Genomic DNA, 27,550 nt, shown 5'->3' with positions numbered 1-27,550 from the left:
TAAAACAAAGAAACAAAAAACCAAAAGCAGCGAATAAACATGTATCAGAATGCTAACTATTATGTTAATCAAAATGTTAATTATTTAAAAATTAACATTATGGTGATGATTATCATACAGCAGAGAAATACTCTGTCCTATGTATGACTGATATACATAGATACAACTGATATCATACTTTAGCATAATGTAGATTGGCATTTAAATTTTTGATTCAGAAAAATCAGTATTTCTATCAAATTTATTTTCTTCAAGGCTACATTGTTTCAGCACTTTAAGTTGAATTTTTTTTTGATTCTTCACAAGTTTGTATATGTGTGCAGTGAAATATTTTTGATTCCATCCTGTCTTCCTTCTATTTCTGCTGTATAATTCCTAACACATCCTCCTCCCAAGTACATGATGTCTTTTTGGTTTTGGTTGTGTTGTATTGTTTTGTTTTGGATAAACGTATTTACTCAAGGTTGTAAAATAAAGTTTGACATTTTCTGATTCCGTCTCATAGCTCAGCCAGTTTCTCAGTAACCAGAAAGAAATTTTCAGATACATGGAGTAGTAGTAGTTCTGTGCCCTGACTGAGTATATTCAAAATCAGTCAACAGGGACCAGTGAGATCGCTCATCATGTAATGATTCCTGGTGCCAAATCTGAAAACCTGCATCCTGTCCTTGGTAATCACATTCTAGAATAGAAAACTGGCTCCTGAAAGTTGTCTTCTAATATCTACATATATACCCGAGTGTACTTGTACTCCCTCGAGCTTGTGCGCGACACACACACAGACACACAGTCAAAAATGAATGAATGAATCAATGTATCAATGAATAAAGACATATGTAAATCACATGATAAATTCAAAGAGGAAACAATAATTTAAATTGAGCTAACAAGCAAAGTAATTCTGAAGGCATCATGAAGATTTGATTTTTCATATGTGTTAAAAGACACACTGGCCTCAATTTGCATCATCTTATAAGAAAGAAGCAATCAGCTAGAGACATGAGCTCCAGGGGTACTGGTTAGTTCATATTGTTGTTCCACCTATAGGGTTGCAGACCTCTTCAGCTCCTTGGGTACTTTCTCTATCTCCTCCATTGGGGGCCCTGGGTTCCATCCAATAGCTGACTGTGAGCATCCACTTCTGTGTTTGCCAGGCCCCGGCATAGCCTCACAAGAGACAGCCATATCAGGGTCCTTTCAGCAAAATCTTGCTGGTATATGCAATGCTGTCAGCGTTTGGAGGCTGATTATGGGATGGATCCCCGTGTCTCTAGCTACATATGTATCAGAAGATGGCCAAGTCGGCTATCATTGGGAAGAGAGGCCTCTTGGTCTTGCAAACTTTATATACCTCAGTAAGGGGGAACGCCAGGGCCAAGAAGTGGGAGTGGGTGGGTAGGGGATTGAAGGGGAGGGTCTGGGGGGACTTTTGGGATAGCATTTGAAATGTAAATTGAAGAAAATACCTAATTAGAAAAAAAGGAAGCAATCATCATAAGAATATTTAGATTTCTCCAGGAAAGAACATACACTATTAATAAAGAAATAAGTAAAATTCATGCTTTTGGATGCTTTGTGGACCACAGAAAAACTGTCATCTAGAAGTGAAAGTGGAAATAAGAGGATTTGGGAAGAACCTTAACTCATAAATAAAGAGCTCTAGGTCATTAAAGAATGGAATCTCTAGTAAGTTCAGACTTACTAGAAAATCATTTTCAGAAGGTCGGAACTGGTAGAAAACAAAACAAAACAAAACATATAAAACCTAGGATTATAAAGTGTACTTGACTGATGCAAGTGTGAAAGTGAAGAAAAAGGTAGTTACTTGAAATACCTCACCAACAGCTCAAAAGGATATGCTTGGTATTGGTACTAGGGTTTTTGTTAGATGGTCTTTGACTCTTATGAGAAGCATTTTCTCGTGGAGTCCCAGCCTTACTCAAAAAAAAAAAAAAAAAAAAAAAAAAAAAAACTACAAGCCATTAATGGTTGAACAACTGAAATAGCTTCAATGATTCTAAGTACAACTCACCAATGCAAAATGAAGAATGAGAGTCTAGGTCTTAAAACAATAAAGAACATTGACTCTGACATGTAGAATCAATCATGCAAATGTTTTACTCATTACAGTGTACCTCCTTATTCTCATCTACAATGCTCAGTTAAATTTCTTATATCTTAACAATTGCCACGCACTCTGGTCGAGTCAGCTTGACAGGCCGAGAGGCTTGGAAGCCACTCACGAGGCAGAGAGTTTCATGGAAACTCACCTCCTGGAGTCTGGTGTCCTCTCTAACCCATACATTAATATTCCATTCCCGCATTAGTCTGGTGTATGGATCCACGTGCTCTCTTTTAGTATTATCCTATTATAAGTGCCTTTTAAGATTGAATTCTGACATAGCTAAGCCTTCACCAATGTTCCAATGTCCTAGAAAGTCCTTGAGCTGACCATGGGTTGCAATTCAGGAAGAATGTTGCTTATTCAGTGACATTCAGAATTGCCTCTGGCATTACACTATCACTTTGAATAAAAGCTAGGTCACTGCCCTACACAGGAACTTACCATCATCTAGGAAGAAGGAAGTTTGAGACCTAAGGAGGAACCAGGATAGATACTTAGAACTATAGATAGCTGAGTTACACCCATACACACGTATTTACAATGGCCTAGGGGAAAGGTGGACTATACAATAGACTAAAATAGGAACTATGGCAAGGGCACGAAGCCCTTGACCCTGGCTTCTAAGATTAAGTGAATCTTAGGTGGAACTCTTGTTGATCCCAGTTAACAATGAATTCTACCCCAGGTGCTTCCTGTCAGACCTTCTGTGTTTGTATTCCTCTGTTTTGTGTAAGAATCCAGTAACCTCTTTGTACCTTGTGGGTGTGTCACCAAACTTCCTTATTTTCTTCTGTATAAAAAGTTTGATGCTCGATTTGACAAATGACATTCAGATTCTACACAACCTCTCCTGTGTGGTCATTCCATTCGATGCTTTGCCCACCTGCCCCAGAGACCCGTTCCATGCAGACAAAGGGATCCAGAGGGTCTGCGGCAAACAATATGATTAATATTTTACTCATTTGGTGAAGAACATGGCTGCTTTTTTGCTCTTGTATGAAGAGTCTGCCTAAGGCTAAGGTGAAGAGACTCAGATGAGTTCCATTGACAAAGGAAGTTTCAAATCAACCAAGTTTACACTTCGTCCTGTGGTTTACTCTCATGAAGATCATTTTGATCAAGTGTAGCAAGCTTAGAAAGGAAAAATACAAAATGTATGGTTTAAGTATTAAAGGGGCACCAGGAAGTCAAATGGAGCTAAATTCTGTGTTTAAGGATATTAAAAGTAATTAAGGAACTGGTAATCTTGGGGCAAGATTCCACCCAGCTAAATTTATTGTTTATGCTTTTGCAGTTGAACAAGGTATAGTTAATCATGTAGGCATTATTATGATCTGGTTATTGATTTCATTTGGACTTTTAATCTGGAATGAACTACAATCCAGAAATGGGGACACATCTGTGGTCCAGACCTTGAAGCATAGTGGCCATGTAGAACTTAGGTCTAGGAAAGGTATACATGCCTTTAATCCCAGCAGAAGCAAGCAGGTCTCTGAATTCAAGGTCAGGCTGGGACAGTGCAAGTTCCAAATACACACCTTTTATTTCAGAACATAGGAGACAGATATATGAAGATCTCTGAGTTCAACATCAGTCTTCAGAGAAAATTCAAGATCAGCCAGGCATAGGTAGTGAAGAAGTTGAAAAATAGAATGCTGGTGATAATGGTTAAAGAACAAAAGGGGCTTAATTCAGTCCCAGCAAGAATTAGCACTTCACAACTATGGTGATGTGGCTCTGGTTCTAGTCCTCAAGATAGGGAGTTACTGGGGTAACTGATGCTGGTAACTGAACATAATAAATTACTTGTGATTGAGAAAAACACCTGCATCACTGAGGTGAAATCATCTGGGAAGCAGTTTGTTTATTTGTTTGTTTGTTTGTTTGTTTGCACAAAGAAGCTGTTTTCCAGAGATAGGCATCATGCTGGTAGGCAAAATTGATAATATGTCAGGATCACCCAGGTAGAACTGGTTTTGAAGGCATGTGGGGTCATGGAGAGCAGCTGAGGCTGTGAGAGGCCAGGAAAGGCCATTAGTGAAGGTATAGTCTCAGTTGCAATTTACAGCTCAGAGAAGAGATATAAAAAGATGCTAAGTATTATCCCATGAAGAAAGCCATGAGAAGCTATTGGTGAAGTCTAATTGCAGCAGAAATACTCCAGATGCCAGTACCATGGGATGATCACCAAGAACAGCAGCATCAGTGAAGAGAAGTCAATCAGAGCCTAGAGTACTACAGAGGCCAAAGTTGTAGATGTGAACTAAGCCCTTTGGAGGTTCCCAGATTATGTGTAGATCCCAGACATTGGAACAAGAAGCTGTAAAGTTGAAATTGCCTTGGAGACCACAAGATGGTATTTATGCCAGAGCTGTGGGACACCTGCCAAGGAAAGCTGCTAACAGGGAATGGAACCAGCCCAAAAGAAAAAAGTGTCTTGGAGTCATCAAAGCTGAATGAAGTTGAGCATCAGACATGGAGATGCAGAGTTATCCCGGCTAGTTTTGGGTCTAGCTTTGGTCCAGTTTTCTTCGCTATGACATTTTGGAAGGGTAATGTATATCTTGTGCCACAATATGTTGGAAGTATGTGGTATGTTTTATTATTTTTATTTTATAGGAAATTATGGTTAAGAGATTGCATTAATCTCTAAAGAGACTTTGAAATTTGGGCTTTTAATGTTGTTAAGACTATTGTAAACTGGAATATTTTGAGGTTGGATTAATGTATTTTGCATTATGTTATGTCTTGGTATGGCCCCCATAGACTCATGTGTTTAAACAAGCCTATGGAGGCCAGGGAGTGGAATGAGGTTGTTTGAATTGCTTGGTTCATGGGAAATGCTACCATTAATAGGTGTGCTCTTGTTGGTGGAATTGTGTCTCTGTGTAAATGGGCTTTGAGGGCTCATAATACGCAAGCTCTGCCCAGTGTGAAAGAGTCAAACTCTTTTCTGGATGCCTTTGTATCCAGATGTACAACTTTCAGTTCCTTCTCCAGCACCAAGTCTGCCAGGGTGCTTCCATGCTTCCTGATATGATAGTAATAGACTGGACCTCTGAAACTGTAAGCCCACCCCAATTAAATATTCCTTATAAGGGTCAAAGACAACCCTTGCTTCAATTTTTAGAGCAGCCACATGAAGACCAAGGTGCACATCTGCTACATATATGTGTTGAAGATTTTGTAGTTGGTTGCCATTCTCTCCCTCCACTGGAAGTCTTAAAAAGGGAATGGGTAAATAATTCCTATGTAGGAAAGTATGTTTTTTTGCTTCTTAAGGAGATAGAACCTGAAGAGACCATCTTCAGTAGATGGCCCCACTTGAGGGATGGGGACACCCCCCCCCCATCTCAAAATTTTTGACTCAGAATTATTCCTGTCTAAAGGAAATGAAGGGACAAAAAAAAAATGTAGCAGAGACTGAAAGAAAGGCCATTCAGAGATGACCCCAACTTAGAATCCACCCCATCTGAAGACACCAAACCCTGACACTATTGCTGATGCCACGTGCTTGCAGTAGGAGTCTAGCATGGCTGTCCTGTGAGAGGTTCTACTAGCACCTGAGTGAGACAGATGCAGCTATTTACAGCCAACCATTCAACCATTGGACAGAGCCCAGGGTCTCCTATGGAAGATTTAGGGGAAAGACTGAAGAAGCTGAAGGGGATTGCAACCCCATAGGAAGAACAATATCAACTAACTGGGCCCCTGAGAGTTCCCAGAGACTAAACCACCAACCAAAGAGTATATGTGGGCCATACTGTGGTCTCAGCTACAAAGGTGGCAGAGAACTGCTTTATCTATCTGGCCTCAGTGGGAAGGGATGCACTTGGTCCTGTGGAGGCTTAATGACCTAGAAAATGGGGTTGCTAGAGAGGTGAAGTAGGAGTGGGTGGGTGAGCACCCTCTTAGAGGCAAAGGGAAGGGGAATGAGAGGTTCGTGGAGTGGGTACCAGAAAGGGGAAAACTTTTAAAATGTAAATAAATAAAATAATTTTTAAAAAGAATAGCATTTATGAACTGCGAGTTTATTTTTAAAATATCTATTGGAAGGTATTGGGTTTTATAAGCAGTTTTACAGCAGTAATCTGGTGACCGTCCTAATAAAACTGTGAAGTATTTCTGAAAAAAAAGAAGAAAATTAAAGCTAGAACAAATTATTTATTTATACTTTTACAGTTTTTGAGTATTTTTCAAGATGTTCATCAAAAGTCCTTGGATTATTTTCATTTCTTAAATGTAAATAAATAGCTTTTATACAATTGCAGAACTATATTTACTCATTATTTAAAAGAAATACCTGCTAAATTTAAGCTTCGAGGGTTGTGCCTGATACATAGTTGATTTTAAACTAGTACTTATTAATTAAATAGGTTAATTTCAAATTTTGAGAGATTATCAATTTTTATTGATAAGTAATCATTTTTTGTGATTGAGAAAATTCCCATTACTACAGCATTTGACCTGAGAGTCATTAAACCTCACTCACTTACTCACTTACTCATTCCAAAGTTACCAGCACAACCAAAAACTAATCTGAAAGACATTTTTACGTGACATGTAAGTTTTTTCTTTATATACATATCTGAATTATAATATTTGTAATCATTAATTTGTTACTATTAGCTCATTTTTTTATGATTTTCATCTTATAAACATGGAGGTATAAATATTAAAAAAAATAAAAATCCTCCCAAGTCTGCGAGGTTAGACATAGAAAAAACTGCATTTTATGAAATGATGTCATAAGTATATAGTGTGTGTCTATAAATATTTAAGTTAATAAATAATGCATTATAGACTAAATGCATAATTCCCTTTAGAAACTTTTACAGCCTGATCAATCTTGTGAAAGGCCTGGGAATAAAACTCTCTAGTCAATCATGACTACAAACTCAATCAGTTAGAAGAGTGAAGCATTGAATTAGACAGATGGTATTTTATGAGAGAACTATAATAATATTTAAGACATTAAATTACATGTTCTACAATGTAACTTTGTTAAGGATTAAGTAGTTTGACTTTATTAATGATGCCTATTGCTGACTTCCATGATACAATTAAGTTCAGTGCTTCTGCAAATGAGATCATTGGACAGAAGTTGCAATTCTCAGTCTACACATTTTACATTTGATTCCCTTTCATATGAGGATGTCTGTAAGTTCAAGGATGGGTACCTATTTTAATTTTTATTTCCACAGTATTTGTGATCACAATTCCTCCTTTTGTTAGCTCAATAGACATTCCTAGAATACCAACTACATGCAAGGATCTTTACATAATGCTGTATGAGAGATGTGAGAAAATGTGTTCAAATTATCGAGTCTGAATGATGTAAGAGAAGACATGGTAAGACAGGGAACTCGAGAGGAAACAAAGTGGGTTTATTTTAAACACAAAGTTAACTAGGTAAGTAGTGAATTAATTCAGTTGAAAAACAGTTTGGAGAGAACCATCTGACAAATAGTCATTATCAAATGCTTAGATCTCTAGAAGGAATTTGCATCTCCATGGAGGAAATAGTTAAGATGGAATTCTTCGTATTGCTTTCATACGGCATTTCAATTTCCATCTTGTGTCTGATGTCTATATAGAAACTTGAGCGTTGTCAGTGCTAAGCACGTAAAAATGAAAAAACTTCCTACCATATCCTCTTCTTTAAAGCCTGTGGTGGCCATATTTACTCTTGTATATAATACTGTTTCTCCTTAGGTGGATATTTTGTTTCTTAATCTTTGCTCCTACATGGGTTCATGTCATTCAAATTAGCTCATGTATAACAGCTTGATGAAATTACAGACCTTAACATTTCCAATCACAGAAAATATCAGCATTGTTCTCAAATCCTATACAAGTCTTAAACTTCAGTCTAGGCTCCAAATATCTTTACCCATTCATTCATATTGTCAGTATCTCTCCCTCCTCTTTCTAATAACAAAGTTCTATTTTATGATTGCTTTATTCATTTCCTCTACTGAATATTAAGGAACATTTGTTTCGTAGTCAGAGAGACAAGTGCTGAGCCACAGAACTAAAACAGATGTATATAAGCAGCAATTTGGCATATTATAGGGTGGAATTAAGCAGGTGGTGTACATGATACAAAATTGCTTTTTCTTTTCTAACTGCTAAGATCTCACCCAACCTTGAAGAGAATACAACTAATAATTATATTAGAAGAGCAGAAAAAAAAAAGACAGTAAAATACCAAGCAGGAGTGCATTCCTAAAGAAGTATAGAGAATTAATAATAAGAAAACATATATCTTCTAGGCATAGAAAGTACTCAAACATGGAGAAAGAATAGGAAAATGACAAGGAAAAGACATTATGTGGCTTCTGAGGAAGTATGAGGCTGGGGAGTTGGCTCTGTTAGTAAAGTTCTTACCATGCAAGTATGAATACTTTAGCTTGGATACTTAGCACCAACATAAAAAGTCAGGTGAGGCAGCATGAAGCTGTACTCTTATTGCTGAGGAGACATTGTTGACGCTTGCTACCTGGCTATTCCAGATTCAATGAGAGACACTGCATCAGAAAATTAGGTGAAATGTTTATATTCATAGACAAACACAACTATAAGCCTTAATATAATACACTCTAAGCATATATATATAATGAATGGAGGTGAATGCAGAGACTTTTGGCTACACAAGACACAGAGAATAAGGGATGCCACCCTCACTGTAAGGGTAAGGGAACATTATGGACCAAGAAGCATCAAAACCATAAATATCAGGAGATAGAGATGATGCTGAGGATTATCTTGAGGTCGAGTGGCATGTTCACTGTGGATGCACCACTCCCTTGCTGGGATCCTATACCACATTAGTGGAAAAGGAGCTGAGCAGACTCCTACTTCCTGGTTGTGAAGATGATGGGTCCTGTTCTTCATGTCCCTGCTACCTTGACTTCCTTACACAGTAAACAAAAGTATGAGCTGTAATCAACCCTTTTCCTTTGTGATGCTTTTGTCAGGGAAAGGAACTGAGACACTTCCCATGCACCTTTTCTTGGGTGATACATCCGAGAAGAAGGGAATAAAACAAGAAAAAGGTTCAAGATATAAGTTTTCAGCTTTCTGCCCCAACTACCATTCCTCAGCTCTGCCATCATGGACTCTCATTTTTCAGGAACCATAAGTCCAATTCACCCTTTCTTCCATATGTCTTGTGGTCAGTGTTTTATCACAGGAATAGGAAGGTAACTAATATGGAATTTGGATAATAATGAACTGGCATTGCAGACAGTTGTGAGCTGTCATGTGGTTCATAGGAACAGAACACAGGTCATCTGGAAGAACAGTTAATCCATCTCTTCCAGTCCAGCCTGGCCTACTTTTGTGAAGGACTAAGACCACGCAATCAAACAAAAGCAATAATGTTGGATAATACCATGATTGTGGTCTACATTTAATTGACTGTACCATTTTCACTTGTCATGACTCTGGGTTAACTGTAAAGAGTGAGGTGCAACAACAGCTTATCAAAGGTCCATTTCAACTTTCCCATGGTCCATCCTTGATCTGCCTCAATCTCTCTCTTCCTGTGGAAATGTGTGAAATTAGTGATGCCTCCGTGTTGAATAAACAAAGGGAGAAATAAGAAGAGCACCTAGTGGGAAAAAAAAGACATGAATCATGAAAAGATACTAGTATGGAGGAAAGGACATGACTGGATTAGAGAGGGATAAAGTAGGGTCAAGAGCCATCAGAATGTACCCATGTATAAAATTGCCAAAAATGAATTTAACTAGTAAAATAAGATAAAAAGCAATTAAGAAGGGCAGGCAGTGCCAAACTTTTACCTCTACATACATTCATACAACATCCACTTACACACACAAAAAGGTGTGTACTTTGCTTAGAGGCTAACAAAACCAAAAATATGTTGCAACAGATGTGTAAAATTGTTAGATTGGTTTATACAGCTTTCACTGACAATGCAAAGAGAGATTAGAAGCACCTGGTCAAAGTAATCAATAATGAATGCAATGATCATAAGATCAAATGCTTCTCAGGAAGCAAGTCAATGTAAGTACTATGAGCTGACTCTGAAAAGGAAGTGACATTACCCTACCCATTTTTTTCTCCAACCATACCCTAATTCTAATTGATCCCTGGAGGGGAAAAGGAAACATTCATTTAAAAAATCACAGCCAGCAGACAGGGCAGTCTTTCTTTCTTTCTTTCTTTCTTTCTTTCTTTCTTTCTTTCTTTCTTTCTTTCTTTCTTTCTTTCTTTCTTTCTTTCTTTTTTTTTTAACAATTTTTTTTAGATATTTTCTTCATTTACATTTCAAATGCTATCCCGAAAGTCCTCTATACCCTCCCCCTGCCCTGCTCCCCAACCCACCCAGTCCTGCTTCCTGGCCCTGGCATTCTGTTCCCCTGTACTGGGACATATAAAGTTTGCAATACCAAGGGACCTAGGGCAGTGATTTCTATAAAATGCTAAGTACTCTTGTTTTGGAAAATCCCCCTGGGTAAAGCTGACTGCAACTATTGAAATTCTGGAAGAATAATTAGGCTAAGGAGGAAGAGAGATTTATCAGCAATTAGGAGAAAACAGTAAATAGAATCATAGGATGAAGTCCAAATGAGAGATGTTTAGAGAACAGGTGAAAAAATACCAAGTCATAACTCAGGGCAACACTCCTTGCTGAGTTCCTTGTATAGGAAAAAAAAAGTTCACCACAAAGATGGCCTGGACGAGATTTTGAAAGTCTGATACTACAAAGGTCATGGGGTGAGTGGCTTTCAAGTAGGAAATGCCCATCCATCTACAATGCAGTAGAGATCAGGAAGTGTCAGCACCAGTATCTGGTACCCAATTGTAAATGAGTGAATCTTTTTCTCCTTTGCAGGCAACCCATGAGTAAGATGTGTTGGTTCTCCACTTGTATTGCTGGGAAAGTTACATCTTGTTCTAAACAGCCATACAGTCTACAGCACCAAAGTGCTTGATAATTCCCCTCTGTTTTTCAGACCTCTGAGCCATCCTCTAGTTGGAAAATACAGATTGATAGTAAATTATCAAACATTTGGCAGTACCCTTCTTTCCTATTGTCTCAGAATCTGGTTTTCTGTTTTCTATGAAAAGTAAAACACATCTCTCTAATCATTTTTTATTCCCTTTCTTCCTCTGAAACATGACTTTTGCTTTAACTGGGCACCTGGGCATGACCAGCCAGTATATTTGAACCAGTTAGAGAGAATGAAAGAAGCACAAATGGGATTTTTCAGAGTAAAAAATATCTATAATAGAACGAATCTGATAAAATGAGGGAAAATGTAGTCCAACTTCTTAGAAATAAATTATCCTTAACTCTCCAGGTGTCTCCAGGCTGACTTTAATAACTTGTTCAAAGTAGAATTGCTGAAATACTTGGTCTACATTCATAGTGCTGATTATTTTGTTTGGGGCTTCTCTGCATTGAATTTTGACTGAAACCTTCATGCCTCATAAATGATTATATTAAAATCATAGATCTTCATTCAGCCCCAACTAATTATACCACATCAAACCATCATGGTTTACACCATGTATATACTCAGTCTTTGTTGAGTAGATAATTTAATATTGCATCTTAAAAGAAAACAAACTAGTGCTAGTAAAAAAGGGATGATCCAACATGATGAAATATGAAGAACACCCTCTCATATGTAATTTCCTTTTCAATTTTCTGAAAGGATATCATCTATTTTGCATATCTCTCACACACTGGTATGATATTAACAATATCTCCTTTACCTGTATTTTTATTGTATTTTTACAGTCTAGTAATGACACTAAATAATAATTCATTAGTAACTTCTAAATTAAATGTCTGACTAGACTAAGTCCACTTACGGGATAAACAGTTCTGATTGTGCAGATGTATACAGCTGAAGTTTTCTTTCTTTGTACATTATAGAATATTAGCAACAAAATGTTGGCTCTCAGCCCTCATCAGTGCAGGATTTCTTGCTTCAGTCTCTGACCTCACTCTACTATAACTTTCCCCATTACACACCAGACTCATTAGAGTAGTCAGTAAAAACTTGCTAAAAGAAGTAAAACTTTGCACACAGCTTTTAGAAGTTTACCGGAAACAAACAAACAAACAAACAAAAACCCTTGAACTGTGTCACATTTATGTTTAAAATTTTAGTAAAAATTAAACTTTTGAATTTAAGTTATTAAACATATATTTTTTTAAAATGTTAATTCTCACTATTTTGCTGTTGTTGTGGCATTTTCTTTTATTCCTGTGGCTCCCATGCTGTCTACATTTTGCTCACTGGTTATTTCTACAAACGCAGAAGAACAAATACAAACGCTTATTTACTTTCTTTACCAGGGTTTCTCGGCTTCCTAGTCAGTCAGTGTCTTGCTGAATTAAGTAATTAATATATTTGTGATTTATTTGCTCTAAGCATGTCCATTTAAATTTTTAGTACCTTATCAGCTTATAGGCTATGCACAATTTGTTTTATAATAGCAATGTTGTAATGTTTTAATGAAATTCATTTGTATTTGTATTTTTCCTACTTCATTTTTCATATCTTCCATAATGTTTGCTTCTATTAGACTGGAGGTGTGAACTTGAGAAAATATCTTACAGACTAGCAAGGAACTTACAATAAAGCCCAGGGTAGCTTGAAATCATGGCAGTCCATCTACCCTTAATTTCCTCAGTGTTGGAAATATAGTCATATGTCACCACGCTTGAGTTTCTATTGGATTTAATGAGAAATTTTCTGTGGTGTTCATCAGAATTTTCTATTTCTCTGAGTTTTTGTGCATTTTGCTAATTGTTGTCTCATTGCCACTTGAGATTTCAGACAGTATGTCACCCTAATAATAGCTTTTTCTCAAGATACAGATTCATTTTTTTTGTTCCTCACCTTGGATAAAACACTCTGGTGGGGTTTTCTTGAATAGTAGGGAAGTATGGATAGTCTATTAAACACATTATAGAATTCCGCTGGTCTTCCTGTACACTTAACTTTTTTTCTAATTTTCCTTTTGCAAGATTCTTTTCATATTGTGGTCAAAGTTATGAATATTTTCAAATAAGACTAGATCATTTGTTAAGAAAGAGAAAGCACTCTGAAAAACAAGAATGAGCTATAAAGTGTCACCCCTTTTCATTTATCTGAAAAAAAATTGGAATACTTGTGCTATGTCTCTTTTAAATATGAGGAGTAAATTCTCAGAGCAGCTAGTTAACTACTTACATTGTGTTTATATGTGTGTGCCTGTGCATGTTGCAAGAATGTGTGTGTCAGTGTGCATGCACACCTGTGTACCATGTAGGAGTATGTACATGTGTGAAAATGAGTGTGTATGTTTTGTGTGAATGTGTGTATAAGTGTATGCATACATGTGTGTACCTATGTATGTGTGTGTGTATATCTATGCACATGTGTGGAGACATTTTTAGTGAATCAGTCCCCATCTTCCACATTTTTGAGCTAGGGTCTTTTGTTTTTCCTGATGCACACTGTACTGCAGGCAAGCAGGCCCAGGAAATTTCTGGATATTCTCCTGTCTTCAGCTTCCATCTCACTGTAAATCTTTTAAGATTATGTAAATTTACACCAACACATCTGGGTTTTTAGCATGAGTTCCAGAGATCCAACTTGGTTGTCAGCCTCTCTTTAAAGGCCCTTGAATCCATTAAATCATATGCCCCCACCCCAACCAAATAGATTTAAATTATTTAAATTTGATTTTTCTTTGGTTTAATTTTATTTTATTATATTTCTTTTATACCATGCTTATTTTTAAAAATTCTTTAAAACTATTATAAGCATTTTTCATAAACCACTTTACGGTATCCTTTTAGAGTTTGAATTTTTCATTCCTAATGTTTGTTATGTGTCAGATAACCTACCCAGGTTTCTTCTATGTCTGTCCTTTCTGGGCTGTGGATACAGTTGCTCTCACATTCTGCCTTCATGTAGGTGCTTGGGATCCCAACTCAGGTCTTCCTTATTGTGTAGTAAGCACTACACCCACAAAGCCATCTCCTCAACCCCTGAGTTCTTGATGTTAATTCTCAGGCATTTAATATCTTACATTTCTCTTCACTTTTGTTTAAATGATTGAGTTAAGCAAACTTCTTAGAGTTGTCTGTCATTCAATCTAAAAAGTATTAACCATATTACTTCTTACCATAAAATCTGTTCTCTAGTTAGTTCATATTGTTGTTCCTCCTACAGGGGTTCGGACTCGTGCAGCTCCTTGAGTACACTAGCTCCTTCATTGGAGTCCTGTGTCCATTCAATAGATGACTGTGAGCATCCACTTCTGTATTTGCCAGGCACTGGCAGAGCCTCACAAGAGATAGGTATATCAGGATCCTGTCAGCAAGATCTTGCTGGCATATGCAATAGTGTCTGGGTTTGGTGGTTGTTTATGGGATGGATCCCCAGGGAGACAGTCTCAGAATGGTCCTTCCTTCAGTCTCAAATTTGTCTCTGTAACTCTTTCCATGGGTATTTTGTTCCCCATTCTAAGAAGGAATGAAGTATCCACACTTTGTTCTTCCTTCTTGAGTTTCATGGAATTATTCTGGTTGCTAAGTTGATAAACATTTCACACAATAGCCTAATTTCTCATGACTGCTATAGTCCGACAGCTATATGCACAAAGATCATATAACATACAGAGTAATCTTTCAAATTATGTTCCTCAGATTCTCCTAAGTAATAAAGTGCATAATGAGAGAACATTTCTGGAGACATAAAATGACAAGTCAGAAGGGAGAATTTCTGCTAACCAAGAGTCAAACACCAAAGCAGAGTAGTGTTCCAGATATTTGAACAGGTTCACTTACTTTTTCTTATGTCAATATTCTCTGGTGTTTGAAGGTAGTCCACACTAAAGCAGAACCTCAAGATTGGATCTTTCAATATCTACATGATTGATCTTCCAGAAAAAGGAAAGTAGAATAGACTTAGTAGATGATTAAAAAATAACTTTCTGTTAGTGAATATTCTTCTATGGTTTTATACCCTATGAAGTATACCATTTTATGTATTCATTTTATACCCTAAGAATTCTACCCATGGAAGTTTGCATCCTTTGTTCAGGGTTCAAAAACTGGTGGAGTTACATGATAGGCAAGTTGCACTTCTATCGGGAGGATTTATGAAAAACCTGCTTTCAAGAAAAATCTTTTTAGATGGAACTAACTTCCTTTTATATGAGACTTTGAATGTCTATGTTCTTTCCAATTAATAGCCAGATATGTTCTCAAATCCTGCCATCCATTGGCATTTCATTGCATGCTACTCTCTTCTTTTTTTTATTTTTTTAAAATATTTTTATTACATATTTTCCTCAATTACATTTCCAATGCTATCCCAAAAGTCCCCCATACCCTCTCCCCCACTTCCCTACCCACCCATTCCCATTTTTTGGCCCTGGCGTTCCCCTGTACTGGGGCATATAAAGTTTGCGTGTCCAATGGGCCTCTCTTTCCAGTGATGGCCGACTAGGCTATCTTTTGATACATATGCTACTCTCTTCTTATCAAACAAACATACCTGTAACAGTTTGCTATCAAAGCCCTCTTTAATTTATTTCATGAATTGGTCCCATTTCACTGGTCATTGGATCAGACCATAGACATTCAGAACAATCTCTCCATTTGAGTCAGTTAACTTGGGATCTTAGTTACAATTTCAAATTCCCTTTCAACAGCACCTATTTGATGTTTCAATATTAAAAAGAAGTATATGTTTACACGGATTAAGAATTCTACTAGAACTCTGGGTTCATATGCCTAATCCTGTACTCTGTTCTCTACACTCTAATTTGGACTTTTAAATGTGATCCCTAAAGAAATACTTCCCATATTTTTATCTTTGCCAGAGGAGGATCTATGAAATATTTATGAAACATGAGAAGTCCTTGAATTTGGAAGTGAGTGAAGTTCAGGTTGTCATGGTTAACATTGATTGTTGACTTGAAAGTCTATGAGATATATCTCTAGCCATGTCTGGGAGGCAGTATATGATTATTTCAAATGGGGAAAACAAAACAAAACAAAACAAAACAAAACAAAACAAAGCAAAACAAAACAAAAATATGTAGTAGTAGCATTCTCTGAACTAGGATGCTACACTGAAAAGATAAGATTGTGATGTGAACATGAAGATTTCCTGTTGCCTCCTGATTATAGACTCCATGTTACCAGACTCCTCCTGCCCTGCTTTGGTGCCTTGCAACTGTGAGTCAAAGTCACTATTTTTTCCTTGACTTGCCAATTTTCAGGTATTTGCTAACAACTAGAGAAAAGTAGCTAAAACTAGGCTTTTATCTCTGATAACTCAGTGATTCCCAACCTCAGTTTCTTCAGCTGTAAGGTAAAGTTAGTACATATTTTCTGTTGATCCCATAGAAGAATGGGCAGAGTCAGCATAAAACTCATCTAACATGAGACAGCTAGCAAGTTCAGGTCCCCTTCTTTGTCATGATTGTTATGCTATAGATCCTACAATCCAATTCTATTATCTATTGTAAATCCTATAAAATGGGAAAGGTTGAGACTTTCAAATACCAGAGATGATTTGGCTTTAAGTGGACAACCTTACATTTTGCTCAACAATTCTGCACTTTGCTTCCTGTTATAAATTAATAATTCATTACTGTCTAGTGTGTTTTTATGACTTTTATTTAATATTTCTGAATCATTCTTTATTTTCCTATTTTGTTTAGAGATTTAAATTTTCCTTATTCCCCCAAGTGGAGAAAATAGGAATACTGTAAAGAGGATGCCCAACCAACATTAGACTCCCACTATTAGAATAAAAAAAATCAAAAATATCTTTTAAAAGGCTATTTGTAAAAGATTTGGCAGGATGATTATTACTCGTGGGTAGCATACCAGCTTCTATACTAATTATGTGGGTTGAGAACAGATTCTGAAAAGTAAAGTTGAGTTGCAACCTAATGAATACACTTATTAACTTTAATAGCATCAGGTAGAAAAAGGAGAGGAGTGGGTCACATGAATGGATATCACTGACTTTTTTAGCCATTCCATAAGACCTTCATGATGTTATTGTTTTATTATCTAAAAGTAAGTGGATGTGACACCTGAAAAGAATTCTACGTGCTAGAAGCTGACCATTTAAACCTATTTTTCTAATGAGGCATATTAATCTTATAGAGGGTTGATGCCATTTGAAACCAGAGCACAGAACCTATTAGGTATGTTCCATATAACTGAACCATCTCCCCAGCAAAATGATAAATTACATTAAATATTTACAGAATGTTTAATATATATCAGTCATCAAAATGGATAGAAACATATCCCAAATGTAGGTTACTTGAAAAATCATAAACAAATCTAGCTATGTAATAATTTTCACATTAAAAAGACTATAAAAATACCAACGTGAAAAAGAACTCTGCCCCCTTGCTCCTTATTCCATCTGCAAATTTCCTATATTATTTGCATAATAATATTTTGGAAAATAATTGAATGAATGCTGTGGTATTTAAAAAATGGAAAGGAGGTAAGTGATAACTCTAGAAGTTAAACAGTTTCTGTAAGTTACATTGAAGCACTGACTCTAGTGAGTAAGAATATATGTATGTGTAGAACTCTACATTGCCCTTCCCCAAATCCCCTAATTTGGAATCTTGGTTGGATTTTTAATGACTATTTCTTCTGGTAATAGTCTCTCAGGTATCTGACATTCAATCTTTTAGAACGCATTTTAAGATAATATATTTATGTTGTTTATCGTGACAGCACAATGAGATGCCTTCCAAGAATAATATTGAGTTATAGGAAAGGAGTAAGTTGTGGTTTGAAAGTTCAACTACTGAGCTATTATGTGTGATTAGCCTTTGGCACAAATACATCAAGAGACAGCAATTGTAGTATCTATGAGTTTAGAAGCATTTAGAATACTAATTGTTCAAGGAATAATGTTGGGAAGGCAGGACAGGAATGTAATTTTCTTTAAATGATGCTTCAGGGACTTGAAACCTAATATGTTGCCTGTTTATGAGTCAATTTGCTCATTCTAGAGGAAGAATGAAGAAATACCAGTGGATCAGAGATGGCTATGCCCATTTAGGCAGGTCATATTAGTGAGCTCATTATTTGGGCTGGGTGTGGTCTGGGATTTAGGGACTGGAACAAAAGAGGCACTCAAAATTCATGCTAAATCAATTTTTTGTAAGGAGTGCAACATTGATTCTATCACTTAAGACACACCAATCCATTTATTCAGTGCTCTATATGTTTTTCTTATTTATTTTTGGTAGAAATAACACCAATAAATTAAAACAAATATTGATTCTAAAAATAAAAACAGAAACTCTATTTTGCCAAAAAAATAAAAAATTATTTAGCTCTTCTATTCAACATTAGATAATTTGAAATTTTTTTCTTCATTGATTTTACTTATTCTTGTGTGTATGTATCCCTTAAAGATTCTCCAATGTTTTGCAATGTAAATTTTGAGGGTAAATATATTTTAAAACATGAAGTGATTTTATGAGTATTTTTCTGAGGCTATGTATGTATATACATAAAATATATGATGTTTAAGTTAATTAAATTATGCATATTTATATATGATCTATAATACCTTACAGCTAATTTAATATAATTAAATAATTTTATTACTCAGATCCTGATAAGGCTAAATTATATAGTGCCATTTTTATACCATATACATAATTTTAATGAAATGTATTTGCACTGACATAGACATTTGGTTTAGAGATTTTTTTTTATAGTCTTTCAATTTGTTTTTACAGTCTAGTCTTTATCCCCCTACCAATCCACCCTCTGACTCTTCCACATTCCAAACCTCCTCTTCCCATCTCCAAGAGAATTTCTTCCACCACCCTCCCATCCCTTCATCCCCTGCCTACACACCACCAGACCTCCTCACCCCCTGGGGCCTCAAGTCTCTTGAGGGTTAGTTATATCATCTCTCACTGAGTCAAGACCCAGCAGTCCTTTGCTCTATGTGTTGGGGGCCTCATATCAGCTGGTGTATTCTGCCTGGTTGGTGGCTCAGTGTCTGACCAATCTTGGGTGCCCAGGTTAATTGAGATTGCTGGTCTTTCATAAGGTTACCCTCCTTCTCAGCTTCTTCCAGCTTTTCCCTAATTCAATCACAGGGCTCACCAGCTTCTGTCCATTAATGGGGTGTAAATATCTGCATCTAACTCAGCTGCTTGATGGGCCTTTAGGAGAACAGTCATGCTAGGCTCCTGTTTGTAAGCATACCATAGCATCACCTTTGGGCCTCTTCTTGAGCTGAAGCCCAATTTGGGCCTGTCACTGGATCTCCTTTCCCTCAGTTTCTTCTCCATTTTTGCCCCTGCAGTTCTTTTAGACAGAAACATTCTGGACCAGAGTTTTGACTGTGGGATGGCAACCCCATCCCTCCACTTGATGCCCTGTCCTTCTACTGGAGGTGGACTCCACAAGCTCCCATTCCCTATTGTAGGGCATTTCATCTAATGTTCCTCCCTTTGAGTCCTGAGAGTCTCTCACCTCCCAGGTCTCTGGTACAATCTAGAGGGTCCCTCCACGTCCTCCCTCCTGACGTTCTTTTCTTTCTGCTGACCCTCAGGGTTTCAGTCCCGTTCTGCCCTCCCTACTGCCAATACCTGATCATATTCCCCTCCCTGTCACTTTTCCCACCAGATCCCTCTCCCCTTCCTCCCACTCCCATGATTGTTTTCTTCTCTCTCCCAAGTAGGATTGAGGCATCCCCACTTGGGCCCTTCAGTTTGTTAACCTTCTTGAGTTTTGTGATATAATGGCATTTCTAAACAGAACTTTGAAAAATAACCTTTAAAAGGAAACAAACTTTCATGAATTGTTAATTATGAGGAAATAATGAAAAATAAATTTGAAAAGAGAAAAAAGAAAGTTAGATTGTTGATCCAGAATGTATATTTTCTATAACACTATCTTGGGATGAGAATGAAAGTGAGATCTTTGTAGGAAGAGTGTGTTTTTAAAATCTTTGGGGAAAGAAATAAAGGGATATAAGGAGCTTGTGTGAGTTCAGCAGTTAAGATTACATACTGCTTTCTGAGAACCTGAGTTTTGTTCCCATAATACACATCACACAGCCCACAAATACCTATTGCTCCATATGTAAGTTATTCAATACCCTCTGTTGGGAACAAAAAAGTGGGACCCAGGGGAAAAAGGGAGGAAGACCCACACCCCACCATAGTTTTACCTATTCTCTGGTCTGTCAGGCATGGGAGAGCTGCCATACACTTTCCACTCAGCCCTGGGTGGGCATTCAAGCCTCTGACCCACTCTTCAGGGGGTGGCAAGGGGCAGCCCTACCTGGGATCCCCAAAGCTACCTTGCTAAAGCCCCAGGGTTATAGGAGAAAGGGATGAGGGAAGAGGTTCCCAACAATGACGAGAGTGAGTGCAGCAGATCTTGACTGGAGCACAGGAAGGCCTTCTAACAGGAGATTAGAAACAACTCATTAGGAGAAAGTCTGTCTCATCCTCCAAGTGCAGGGGACCTTGATGAGCAGAGACATTCTATGGTTTTAGCGCTTTGTTATAGAAAACAGGGAGAAAGAGAGAAGAGAGAAGAGAGGAGAGAGAGAGAGAGAGAGAGAGAGAGAGAGAGAGAGAGAGAGAAAAGGTTAGAGAGAAAGAGAGTAAGAGAGAGGAGAAAGGAGAGGAGAAGACAAAAAGAAAGGAAAGAGGAGAGAGGAGTGAGAGAAGTGAGAGGTAAGAGAACAAAGGAGTGAGAGGTAAGAGAGACAAGTAACAGAGCGAGGTGGGGCTGAACAGCCCTTTTTACGGTCTTCACTGTTGCTAGGTAACTGGGGAGGACTTTAGCCTGAAGGTCAGAAGCTTGGGCCATTGCCTACATGACAACTGACCATGCTTCTCTTGTGGGGGCTGGATGGGGTGGTAACTTAGGCAGGAGCCAGAGTTCCAGGAATGTGACAGAACGCCTACCATGTCATTTAGGTGAATTATCACCACTGGGTTCAGACCTCAGTTCAACTGGAGACTAGCCTGTCTGTGCATAGCTCAATGCCCCACAATCCCCCTCTGTTTTTATAAGAAAAAAAGGGGGGGAAGTCACTGATGTGACTGTGTCATTGGTGGTGATAATTTAGAATGGAGTGGAATTATCAGAAAAAAAAAATATAGCCTAGAGAAGTAGAAGAACAAAGCCAGAGTAGTAAGGAGAGTTAAGAGGTGAGAATGCAAGAGATTATACAATCAATCAGTTGTTCTATGGGAGGTACAATTTGAGGGTAATAACATCCATTTTGAACAGCAATTAATTAATCTAGATAGACATTATGTTTTCTTCACTAACATATAACTTTTCCCAAAGTTCATTAGCCATTTGGCTTTCACAAGAGTCCATCTGTAGCTGGAAAGTCCCATGTCTGTCTTCTGTGGTTCAGCACTTGTCTCAGGAGCCTTCAGTCAGATGAGATTTTTGGAGGAAGGCAGCTTTTGTCTGTAGGTCCCAGGAGATGGCATTGTCTCAGATGGATCTGTGGCAGCAGGCCCTGTGTGGAAATAGACCTGTAGTAATTATAACAAAGGAGCAGAACACCAGCAGAGGATATTTGCATAGTGTGAATAGCAAAAGTTATGCCTGCAACGGTTTGCTTATGAGCACATCACAGTCTGCTCTGGATGGCTGAGGAAGAAAATATCATGTTAATTGTGTAACTGGAGTGGGCAGTTAACTGACATGCTTCTCTTGTGGGGGCTGTAGGGGCGGTAACTTAGGCAGGAGCCAGAGTTCCAGGAGCATGAGGGAACGCCTACCATGTCATTTAGGTGAATTATCACCATCAGGATTCAGATCTCAGCTCAACTGGAGACCAGCCTGGCTGTGCATAGCCCAGTGCCCCACAGCCCTCCTCTGGATTCCACAACCACCTGCACTGATATGTGTGCATATTCGCATCCCGGCCCTAACACACACACACACACACACACACACACACACACACACTGAAAACTAAAATATATCTCAGAGTAATGAAGAACTTCAAATATCGACTAAGGAGGTTCTTTAAGAACAGGTGTAGGTCCATGGATAGTTTCCATTCGGTTAAACTTTGGTGAGTTAGAAAGTTTTCCTTCTTCCTGTTGATGAAGTGACACTGTTACTTCAGGCCAACCAAAGCTAGAAACATCAAAAGAACAATGATGAAATTAAAAGCTTATGTGTTACCATTAATTCTCCTGGCTTCTGGGCCTCTCTCCTGTCTCTTCCCACACTTGATCCTGCCTGCAGGGAGAACAAGAGTGTCAACTAACCTGGACCTTGGGAACTCTCAGAGACTGAGCTACCAACAAAAGAACATGCCTCCAACACATATCTAGCAGAAAGCAGCCTTGACCTGTCTCAGTGGGACCTAATCCTACAGAGGGTGGGGAGATAACCAGGGGGCCCACCTTCACAGAGACAAAGGCAAGGGGGGCAGGAGGAATTCTCTGAGGGGGACACTGGGAGAGGGAGCAGCATTTGGGATGTAAATTAATTACTCAATTTTAAAAAAGGGAAAAGTTTATTTGTAGTCAATTCTTATTATTTACTGCAATGTTCTATGAATATGCTGCAAATTCTAAATCAGAAAATACTGACTTTTTATTTATTTATTTACATTTCAGATTTTATTCCTCCCACCCCATCCATCCTCTGACTGTTCCACATCTCATACCTCCTTCCCACTCACCTCTGTCTCCACAAGGATGTCCTCCACCCCACCTGACCTCTAAACTCCCTTGGGCCTCCAGTCTCTTAGGGGTTAGATGCATCATCTCTGATTGAACACAAAACCTGATTGAGCAGGTGGTCCTCTGCTCTATATGTGTTGGTGGACTCATATCAGCTGGTGTATGCTGTCTGGTCGGTGGTCCAGTGTAATACTGACTTTTTTAATGGACAATATATTTTAGGCTGTTCTAAGCAACTAGTGACAATATTTTCATTAACTAATGATCACACAGCCTTATGTTATAGTAAAAATTTAATGGGAAGTTTCTACCCCACCTTGGATCATTCAGTTCCCAGATAAAAGACACAAAACCTTTATATTTATAATAACCATTAATAGTACTAGAGCTGGAACCGATATTAGCACTCTAAGCTAACTTGTTTAATTTCCCTGTTAATAACACCAAAATATGACTTGATATGTTTTGCCTGGACTGCTTTTTCTCATACTGGCTAACCTTCACAGCAAACTCAACACTAAAGCCTGTAAAAACATGGACTTTCTGAAAGTAAATACAGTATGAAAAAGAGACTTTCATTTGTGAGAACTCACATCTCCTTCAATCTCAAATGAGAATATCATGTCAGGCCACTATGATTTTAAAGCTCTATCCATATTTGTTGATAACTCTAAAGTAATCCAACATTAATAACTAATGGAGTTGAATTTGCAAATACATACTGCTGAGACTCAAACCCAAGTCTTTGGACACACTGGGAAAGTGTTATGCTGCTGAAATATATACCAGGGGAACACAAGTGGAATAGACTATACATGATGAGCAAAAATGCCCACTAGTGAGAAAAATAAACAATAGATAGATAGGCAGACAGACAGATATTCAATAAGTCTTTTAAAAGTGCTTAAAGTGTGGCATGCATGTCCTTATTTTTCTTTCCCTTTCTGCTTGTTGTGGTAAAATGTGCATCATTGGAAGCATTAATATGGCACCATCATGTTGAAGACCATATTTTCAAAGCAGAAAAAGAACTGGGTGATGAAAAGGAAAGCTTTGGCTTTCCTTAACATGTATTTTATGTTTTAGATTCTTTTCATTCCTTGTTTGAAATGCTCTGTCATTTTAGAGAAATCTGACAGCCCATTTGTAACCATCGTAATAAGTAATAACTGTATGCACAGAACATTTTCAGCATAAATTATTCTTTCTGGGGACTTACCTGGCAGACATTCTTAATAAGTTAAAAAATAATGACCCTGTTTAGCTCATCGTTATTGAGAATTTTCAGTTTCTACTCTAACTCAATGATGTATTTTTTTTCATTTTACTATAAATTGGAAATAACTGGATCAAAATAACTTTAAGTTTATAGCGTGAGCTAACAAGGCTAATGGTAACACATCATTTTTCCCCCAAAATTGTTAGAGATTTACACCTGAGCAAAACAAAACGTGAAAGAAGAGAGTCAAAAGATGAGCCAATTAACATTCTTGGATCCAGATACCTTTCATCTATGGAAACATTACCCACAAGAGAGTTTATCAAAACCAGCCTTTTGCAAACTCCATTAAATTCAATGAATGGATTGTGAAGAGTAAATTGAGCCCATTATCATCTCACAATTTTATATAACATTCATAATCATAGTGTTACATAAGACTGAGCTAACATTAACCAAAAGAACAATTTGAATTCACATATCCAGGGAGAATGGGGCTCTGCTTGACAGACAGAGCTTCCTGTCCTGTTTGCAGTTCGCCCATACAGCTCCTGGGTGCCAGGGAGACCCACACTCTCCTATCAGCTACAACAGAGGGAGGGAAGGAGGCAAACAAGCCCACTTCACTTCAACTTGTCAGCTTTAAATAAAATCGTCTGCAGCTGAAAAAGAGACACTTGAGAGAAGATAATGTGTGAAGTATTCAGATTCAACACTGGGACAAAATTCTCAGCATTCCTTCCACTTCCCCTATCTGTCACAAAGTTATTACTTTTTTAATTACTCTACAGATAGCTTTTAATAAGAAACGTCATCTAAATGGCCTTAGGGGAAAAATTGGCTGATTTGGCTTGCTTACTTCTTTTTCTCCCTTTCCACCCTTTTGTTGAGAAAGAGCTCACATCATTGTGGGTAACTTCTGGAATACACTAAGGATAATCTATGACCTTTGCAGAAAATCATAATTATCAATATTTAAATCAGAATTGATATAGCATATCATATTTTAAAATATTCATGCATTTGTTATATTTTAATAACTTACCTAATACTCACTCCATTACTGGTTTTACAGTCATATTATTTTACTGAGCAAAACATTTATTCAGTGGAAAATAAAATAGATGAGGTAAACAATGGATCATAATGCAAATCTTTATCCTCCACCAGCTGCTAGAATTCAAATATCTTCCTGCTTTACAGACCAGGCACCACTCTGCTCTTCCCCTCAGATCCCTCCGCATTACCGCTTCACTTCTTTTGTGTTCTTTTATTAAACTGTCAAAGTTCTATTGGAGTATATATTTCCTCAAAGAAGTCTTCCATGCTTTTAAGAAAGGACAGCATCACTTGGTGCAGAAGATGCCCACCACCAGCTCTGTGCTGCACTGGAAAGGGGAATAGATAAATCAATATCTCCTCTACTACTGCTACAAGACATACCATTTAACTCAAGTGTATTTTCTTGTGTTTATTTACAATGGTATATTTCCTTTATTTTCTACATAAATTTATAATACTTTTCCTCATTCTTTCTGTTCTCTCATGGTGAGAGTAAATTTATGAAGTGAAGGGTCCCTTCCCTCTCCCTGTCATTGGTATCCCATCATTTAATTTTTGAAGTTATGCAAATACATGATTTTAAGTATATGTTTAAATGAATTTGAATGTACACAGGCTGGAAAGGAGCATATGTACTGTAGTCACAGGATGACTACTTACAAGTTATTTTAACACTTATAATTTTTATCTCTTGTATAAATAACAATAATATCATGCAGTAGTATACTTTAATGAATACTGTGTATGTTTTGGAAATATTTTCTAATTTTTAATCCCAATTTTGTTATTCCCATTAATTTGATATATTAAAATCCAGGAAAATTATGCAGAGTAAAATTGTGAAACTTGCATTATATTTTATAATTTGTGAAATCCTGTTAAAAATATTAGCTTCTCTTATACAATTCAAAGGTAAGATTATTGTATTCTGATGTCTGAAGCCACATTTTCCATCATGGTATTTCCTTTGCTTTTACTTCTAACAGGCTGATAGGTACCAGTTACCTCTGGCATACAATGCATGGTCTTCATGAGGCCTGTTAATAGTCATTTTACAATTAGTTTCTCAAACTGGAAAAATTCATTTTCCCAGAATATTTCTGCTCTAAGCTGAGGGACCTGTTTTTGCTTGTTTCCACAGTGATGGCTGGGCTGACAGGTATGACGTGACAGATGGGTATCAGCGAGAAGCTGTCGGTGGAATTACAATCAAGCTCCAGTCTCCTGATGTCAAGTGGTTTGATGATTATTATCTGAAACTCCGGCCAGAAACAAACCTCAGAAACCCTTGGTTTCAAGAATTTTGGCAGCATCGTTTTCAGTGCCGGCTAGAAGGGTTTGCACAGGAGAACAGCAAGTACAACAAGACTTGCAACAGTAAGCCGATTTATTGTTTCATTTAAAGTGGATAAGGCTAAGTCTCCAATTTGTGTGAATTGTGTCATGGGGATAGACTATCATTTGTTACTGTGGAGGACTCTTACATAAACAGAGTGGGTATTGCTACCTAATGGTGATAAGCAGGTTTTATTCTCACTGGCCAAAACATATCTAAGCAAGTGTTTACTCTATTGAGATTTAAAATAATTAAATTACAACTATTTATAGCATTAAAAAAATTAAATGTGTTTCTGCATGGCACTGTGCTAGAAGCATCACATGAATTAGCTCCAGACTGAAACCCCTCTTGACATCTCTGAAGACAGGGGTTCTGTTGTATGCATTTCTGTCATCTTGAATGGTTAGGCAATGGAACATATGTCTAAAGAATGAGTGAATAAAAGTCAGAGAGCAGGTCTATTTCCTACTGCAATAAATAAACCAGAAATGGTAACAGTAAGTTTGATGTATATAATTATAATACTTTAGGAAGAATAATTGTATCAAAACAATTATTCAATCATTAAGCAAGTACTTACAAAGGTTAAACAATGTGACAAGTTATTGCTTTAGTTATTAGGGTTCTATGCTGTGGAAGGTTCATTATCTTCAAAACTTAAGCACCTTAGAAGTAAGGTAATACTGCTCTCAAAAACTAAGTTCTGTGTTGTCTATGATGTGAGTGACATAAGGCTTAGACAAGTATATAGTTGTGTGTACCACATCCTAAAATCCTTCCTTGATTTTTAATAACCAGGCATAGCTAATTTTGATTATTGATATGTAAGTTAATTTCACAAAAGCTTTGTTATAATTGATAAGGAGTGTATGGAGAATGACTTATCCCACATTGTGCAACAAAAACAAGACATACATTTGCAAGGAAAATAAATGTCACAGATGTCGTTACTTTCGTTCATCCTGTGAGAACACTAGCTTGTATCATCCTTTGGCATTGGAACTCCAATTCTAGTCCACAGATGGGTTGCCACATTCCTGTATCAAATAAGAAAAACAGTGAGTTCGTAAAGCAGCCTTTC

The 27,550-nt window shown here is 37.3% G+C and overlaps 1 protein-coding gene across 7 annotated transcripts in view; it reads left to right on the top strand.

The window, feature by feature from the left end:
• Grm5 (glutamate metabotropic receptor 5) overlaps nt 1-27,550 on the top strand; it is a 506,948-nt gene that overhangs the window by 342,501 nt on the left and 136,897 nt on the right. For all 7 annotated transcript variants that reach the window (XM_029479683.2, XM_021167179.3, XM_021167178.3 and 4 more), the window contains one exon: nt 26,272-26,507. In XM_029479683.2, the coding sequence (XP_029335543.1) occupies nt 26,272-26,507 (236 nt within the window). The remainder of the gene's footprint in view (nt 1-26,271; nt 26,508-27,550) is intronic.

Source organism: Mus caroli, unplaced genomic scaffold (genome assembly GCF_978045245.1).
Source record: "Mus caroli unplaced genomic scaffold, Mus_caroli_1 scaffold_8, whole genome shotgun sequence".
Taxonomy (NCBI): Eukaryota; Metazoa; Chordata; class Mammalia; order Rodentia; family Muridae; genus Mus; species Mus caroli.
Note: the sequence above shows the minus strand (reverse complement) of the source record. Positions and strands in the feature narration are given on the sequence as shown.